Here is a 6,000-nt window from a genome sequence, read left to right on the forward strand (position 1 = left end):
TAACTTAGAGAGTGTGTAAGCACATGAACGATAAAAGATTGATCTATCGAGCAAGGAATAGGTGAGTGAGTGGCTAAAAGAGTGACCAAGAGAGTGGGAAAGCATGCAAGAGACCAAAAGAGTGACCAGGAAAGTGTGAAAGCATGCGATTGATCAACTTCGAAACAGCGGCGCATCGACGGGGGGGGGGGGGGAATTAAGCGGGCTATAGTCCGCGGCGGCAAACTTAAGGAAGGAGTGGTCAAGAAAATTAGACTGAAGAAGCAAAATCCGTAAGTCCTCCTATGTTTTTAATACAGTATGTTGCTTACCTGGAATTCTGTCCTAAGTATGACATCATACTTCCTGACCGTTTCCATGTACTCCGGGAACTTTGCGAGCTCGATGGGCTTCTTGGGCAAGAGCACGGCTGATGCCCTCTCGGTGCAAGCCTTTCTTAGGAGGTCGTTATTCAACACGGACAGTTGGAGTTTCTTTAGGGACGTCATCGTACTCTTCGGTGGTGACGAAGCGGCACCAGACCCACCACCACCACTATTACCACCGCTTGCACCCGAACGGAGCTTGTTCTTTTTTGGCAATTTGGCCATCTTCGAATTGAAGTCCCGATTTTTCTTAGAATATTCCAGGTTTTCTGGTAGTTGTTTTTCGGTCAAATGTAATAATTATATAGGTATCAATTTTAGACTTCGTACTGTCAAAGCAGCGACATGGTGAACAGTATAAAAAGACACATACGGGAACTATATTCGTGTTTTTCCAAAATCACATTGTATGCTGAAAATCAATGGCTATACGACAACTGAGATCAGAATACTCGTTATACTTGCTGACATCAATCAGTATTTAGTTCTAGAAAACTCTTCGCGAAAACAATTCGACATGGTCCTTATGATCTCGATTGAAAAACCATTATTCCCTTCGACATCGGGATCTGATCACTCACACTAACTCGCGCGCGATTTTACACATGCGTGTTATCCAAAAATCACTTGAGTGACTTTATACGTGACTAAAAAGACGAAATTTGCATAGTCAGACTTTCCTCGGACAACGTGATCGTGCATGATACGCGTTATCCGAAATTAACTTCAGTGACTGTTTACCTGACTAGAAAAGCATCCGCGAAATCACCTCTACACTGGTGAAAAGTCAGACTTTCATCGAATCACTCGATCTTGTACACACACACGTGTTATCCAAAATGCACTTTCAGTGACTTTTTACGTGACTAAAAAAGACACACACCCGAAATCACAACCTCTACACCGATGAAAAGTCTACGTTACGTCTCTTATTAGACAATCCATGATTAGATCCGGAATCGACGGATGCGACGGTGAATCTCAAAACTTCACGCAATTTTTCAATGGGGATTTACCGAAGGAATGTGTCAACGAACCGCGGACATTTCAACCGCGTGGATGTTATCCTAATAACGTGAACAAGAGAGAAAGAATAAAGAAAAAGGCACTTGAATGTTCTGTTGCTTGGGAAAGAGCGCGTTATATGTGTATAAATACATTTGCCAACCCGAAAAATTCCGAGTTTAAAAATAACTTGTGGGGGAGGAGGGCCTCCATCACTCACATTTCTCATCTCACGAGAGCACATAGAAATACCTCTTCTCTCCAATAAACTCTTCTTCAGGCTACTAAAAAAATATGGTGGGTTTTTTTCTAAAGAGAAGCGAAGCTTTATCTTCATCTTAAACCGATAGAGCAGCGTGTTTTCAAGTGGTGTGCCGCGGCACACTGCGGTACGATGAAGGAGGATCGTGGGTGTGCCGCGAAAAATTCTATAAGACGCTAACGCCCATTATTTTCTAACGAAGTCCAAAACCTGACGAGATCAAATTTTATAATAGAAATTGTAGGAAACCCAAATTAAGATCTTTTTATGATATCGGTGTATGTATTTAACTGAAAATGTAGAATTCCAAATACAGTCGAATCCCGTTTTAACGAATATCGTTATGGCGAAAATCTCGTTTTAACGGGCACCTTTCTAATTCCCCAGATAAGTTTACATAGGAACAATTCAAAAACCTGCAATTCCTTTTATAACGAAATTTCGTTATAACGAAGTGATTTCTCCGGTCTCTTGGAGTTCGTTATAACGGAATTCGACTGTAATATCTCCAGAGACGCATTTATGGTTTTGTCGCCTACGGGCTACACGAATTTTGCTGAACTTCTCTTATTTCCTTGACCACTCATTCCTCGAATTAACACCGCTCCGTGCTTTAACCCGCTCGGCCTCCACCTCCTGTAAGTACACCTGTGTCTCTAAGTCACTTTTTTGAATACTCATATACTTGCGTGCTCTTTTGTCACTCACACATGCTTGACACTGTGCTGGTCGTCACTCACACATGCTTGACACTGTGCTGGTCGTCACTCACACATGCTTGCACACTCTTTTGATCACTTCTATGCTCTCACACACTCTCTAGGTTACTCATATGATCATTCACATGCTTGCACAAACTCTACATCACTCTTTTGGTCAGTACCATCCTCAAACACTCTCTTCACATGCTTGCGTACTGTTTTCGTCACCCACATGCTTGGTCGCTCTTTTGGCAGCTCACTGTTCTGGTCCTCCGCTCCCTGCGTCACTCTTTTTGGTCATTATCATGCTTGTGCAATCACTAGGTTACTATTTTGCTCACTTGTCAGGTTCTTGCTCACTCTTTTGTTTATTCATATACTTGCAAACTCTCTAGGTGACTCGTTTGATCACTCATTGACCTAGTCCCCTCGGTATCAGTGCAGAGGTGGATTTATGGTGGGCCATATAAATGTTGCCAGCCTCCTTAATTTTCTTTCTGCCACTCATTCCTCATATTTGCCATCCTTCCGAATTTGCCGCACTGGCCTATAGCCTGTAAGCCCACCCTCCCGCCCCCCCCCCCGTAAATACGCCACTGTTTCTGAACCCGATGACTTGATCAAACAATGAAAATCAGCGAAATTCAGCGGGAGTGAAAAGCTCATTAAAAAGATTTTGGCAGTCTATTTATTGAGTTCAAACATGACATTCATACACAATCAACAACTTGAAATGTCTCGGTTTTGGGTCGCTCCATTCCCCTGAAATAAAACGAGCAAAAATGTACGAAAAAAAACGAATCCAGACCCTTTTCTAGAACGTTCTGGTCTGATCTACGGCTATCGTCCGCACTCAGGCATACTTGGCAGCGGTCTTTTCGAGCCCGATCATCTCGACGATGCCGTCCTGCATCTCTTTGACAGCTTGGAACTCGGTCAGTCCCAACCGGCGCTTGTTGGAGATGTCGTAGACGCCGCCCTCGCTCTCGGTGTGTTCGCCGCTGGTGCCCCTGACCTGCAGGTTGTAGTCCGCGGCGACCTTCTCGAGCTTGGCCTTGTCCTTGGCGAGCTTCGGCACCTTGATGTGGACCGAGGCCCGGATTGTGGTGCCCAGGTTCGTCGGGCAGAACGTCAGGTACCCGAGACGGTCGTCCCTGGCGAAAGGGAGCGCCGACTCGATGGCGTCGACGCCAGCCACCATCCTCTCGTAGACCTGCTTCAGGTCGCCGCCCTTCTGCATCGAGATGATCCGAAGGTGGTCTTCTTCGTTGACCCACACCAGGAAGGTCTTGCTGTCGTTGAAGAAGATCCCTCTGCCGGTCGGCCAGAAGCGGTTGGAATTCGCGGCCTGCAGGAACCTGTCGCCCTCTTTGAAGAGGAAGTGATCGTCGATGAGCTTCTGCTGGGTCGCCTTGTCCATGCCTTGCAGAGGGTAGTAGGTCCCCTTCAGGTCTCCAGTCAGCGAGCCCAGGACTTTGCTGACCTTCTGCTCCATCTCCTTGTATTGATCCTCCGTCAGGCAAGGGTTGAAAGGATAGCCCTTCAGGCTCCGGCCGCAACGGACGCGGGTCGAGACGACGAATTTGCCGTCCGGATCCAGATCGATCAGCTGCTTGGAGTCTCCGAAGTCCTTTGGAGGATGGGAGTCCTTGGATCCGAACCCGACGTGGTATTCCTCGATGACCGGGTTGAAGAGGTCGGCGAACAAGGTGTACGATTCGGCGTCGGGAGCGTAGATGCCGACTCCGCTGTCGAGGTTCTCGATGCCCGACTGGATGACGTCCATCAGCGTGGCTCCCATCGACGTCTTCTTCCCCTTGAGCTTGTTGAACACTTCGGGTGTCAGGTGTTTCTTCAGCAGAGACTTGCACTCCGTGGCCGATTCGAGCTTCTTGGCTGCCGCTTCCAGTTTGGCTACCGTGTCCTTATCGGCCATTTCTAACAATCTGACTTCTTGCTCCTCACTCTTGAAATCAAAACGATTAACGAAATTTTACGTCGCGAATTTTCCTGTCAGCACTACTCGAATGGCGTTTCCAGAACAAATAATCGCGCCGAATCATTCGCAACGAGCCGCAGCTTCTATTTTTCAGAACGTCTATCGTGTCTTTGTAACGGATTCCTAAAGCCACTCAAAGCAAATGGCTTCAATAATTAATCGACTGTTCAGTGTTGGCCTCCTATTCGGTATTGCTATAACGATGCGCACCCACGAATAGCCAACGTAGGTATCTGAAAAATTTGCTTCTGACATTTCGTCCCCAAGACGTTTCACCCCGGACGAGGACAAGTGAGTAAGTGAGTGACCGTATCAGTCAGTGAATGACCATATAAGTGACCACATTAGTAGTGAATTGTGCGTTTCTGGGCCGTAGAAGCTCCTATGGGAAAACCCTAATTTCTCTACTATTGGTGAGTGACAGTACAGTGAGTGACAGTTCTCTACTAGTGACTAGGAAATTGGGGTTAGCCCATAGGAGCTTCTACGGCCCAGAAACGCACAATTCACTACTACTCACATGGGAGTGACCGAGTGGGCAATGGATCGTATGAGTGACCTAGTAGGTGAGTGATCGTATGAGTGACTGCATGAGTAATCGCACGAGCGACCGTATAAGTGACCAAGTGAGTGAGCGATAGTGTTAGTGATCAAATGAGTGGGTGAGTGACTATAAGAGTGACCGTATCAATGACCGTATGAGTTACCGAGTGGGTGAGTGACACATAAGTGACCATATGGGTGACCTAGTATGTGCGTCACAGTATGAGTGACACATAAGTGACCATATGGGTGACCTAGTATGTGCGTCACAGTATGAGTGACACATAAGTGACCATATGGGTGACCTAGTATGTGCGTCACAGTATGAGTGACTGCATGAGTAACCTATGAGTGACCAAGTGATTATAGGTGAATAACCATATCAGTGACCGTATTAATGACCAAATGAGTGGATGAATGACCGTATCAGTGAATGAGTGACAGTATTAATTACCAAGTGATTGGGTGAGTGACCATAAGAGTGACCGTATCAAATACAAATACAAATACAACGCCACAACAGGCAAAATGCCCAACGAGGTGGCTGAGAAAAAGATGCCCATAAAAATATGGATGTCATATATTTCAAAAATACAGCAACCCAATTAAAAATGCAATTAATAAAAATTATAAACAATATATACATTGACCGAACAATGACCGTATGAGTTACCGAGTGGGTGAGCGACACATAAGTGACCATATGGGTAACCTATTATGTACGTTACCGTATGAGTGACTGCATAAGTAACCGTATGAGTGGATGGATGACCGTATCAGTGAATGAGTGACCGTATCAATTACCGAATGAGTGGAGACCAAGCGAGTGGATGAGTGACCGTATGAGGTGCCAAGTGAATGGGTGAGTGACCGTATGAGGTGCCAAGTGAATGGGTGAGTGACCATATGAGTTATTTGGTCCTTCATACGGGCACTCACACACTCGGTCACTCAATCGCATGCACACTTAGTCATTCATACTGTCATAAACCCACTCACTTGATCACACATATAGTCACCGACTCATTCAATCATTCCATCACGCGTTCATCCACCGGTTCACTTACACGGTCACTCACCCGTGGCCTACGTCCGAGGCAAAAGGGTCTCGCTGAACGTCCGGGA

At 46.2% G+C, this 6,000-nt stretch overlaps 1 protein-coding gene and 1 pseudogene across 1 annotated transcript in view; both read right to left on the minus strand.

Annotated features, from left to right (window-relative positions):
* The window catches only part of LOC149089322 (receptor-type tyrosine-protein phosphatase kappa-like), a 35,637-nt gene extending 34,180 nt beyond the window's left edge, over positions 1-1,457 (minus strand). Inside the window, exon 1 of the mRNA XM_089237890.1 lies at positions 312-1,457. Coding sequence (XP_089094016.1) covers positions 312-590 — 279 coding nt within the window. The 5' untranslated portion in view covers positions 591-1,457. The remainder of the gene's footprint in view (positions 1-311) is intronic.
* A 1,729-nt stretch (positions 1,458-3,186) lies between these two features.
* LOC149089323 (arginine kinase Lit v 2.0101 pseudogene) lies at positions 3,187-4,290 on the minus strand (annotated as a pseudogene).
* Between the last annotated feature and the right edge of the window lie 1,710 nt (positions 4,291-6,000).

This window comes from Pholcus phalangioides, unplaced genomic scaffold (assembly GCF_987345545.1).
Source record: "Pholcus phalangioides strain wild (caught in Gottingen) unplaced genomic scaffold, Ppha-v1.0 ptg000002l_1, whole genome shotgun sequence".
Lineage (NCBI taxonomy): Eukaryota > Metazoa > Arthropoda > Arachnida > Araneae > Pholcidae > Pholcus > Pholcus phalangioides.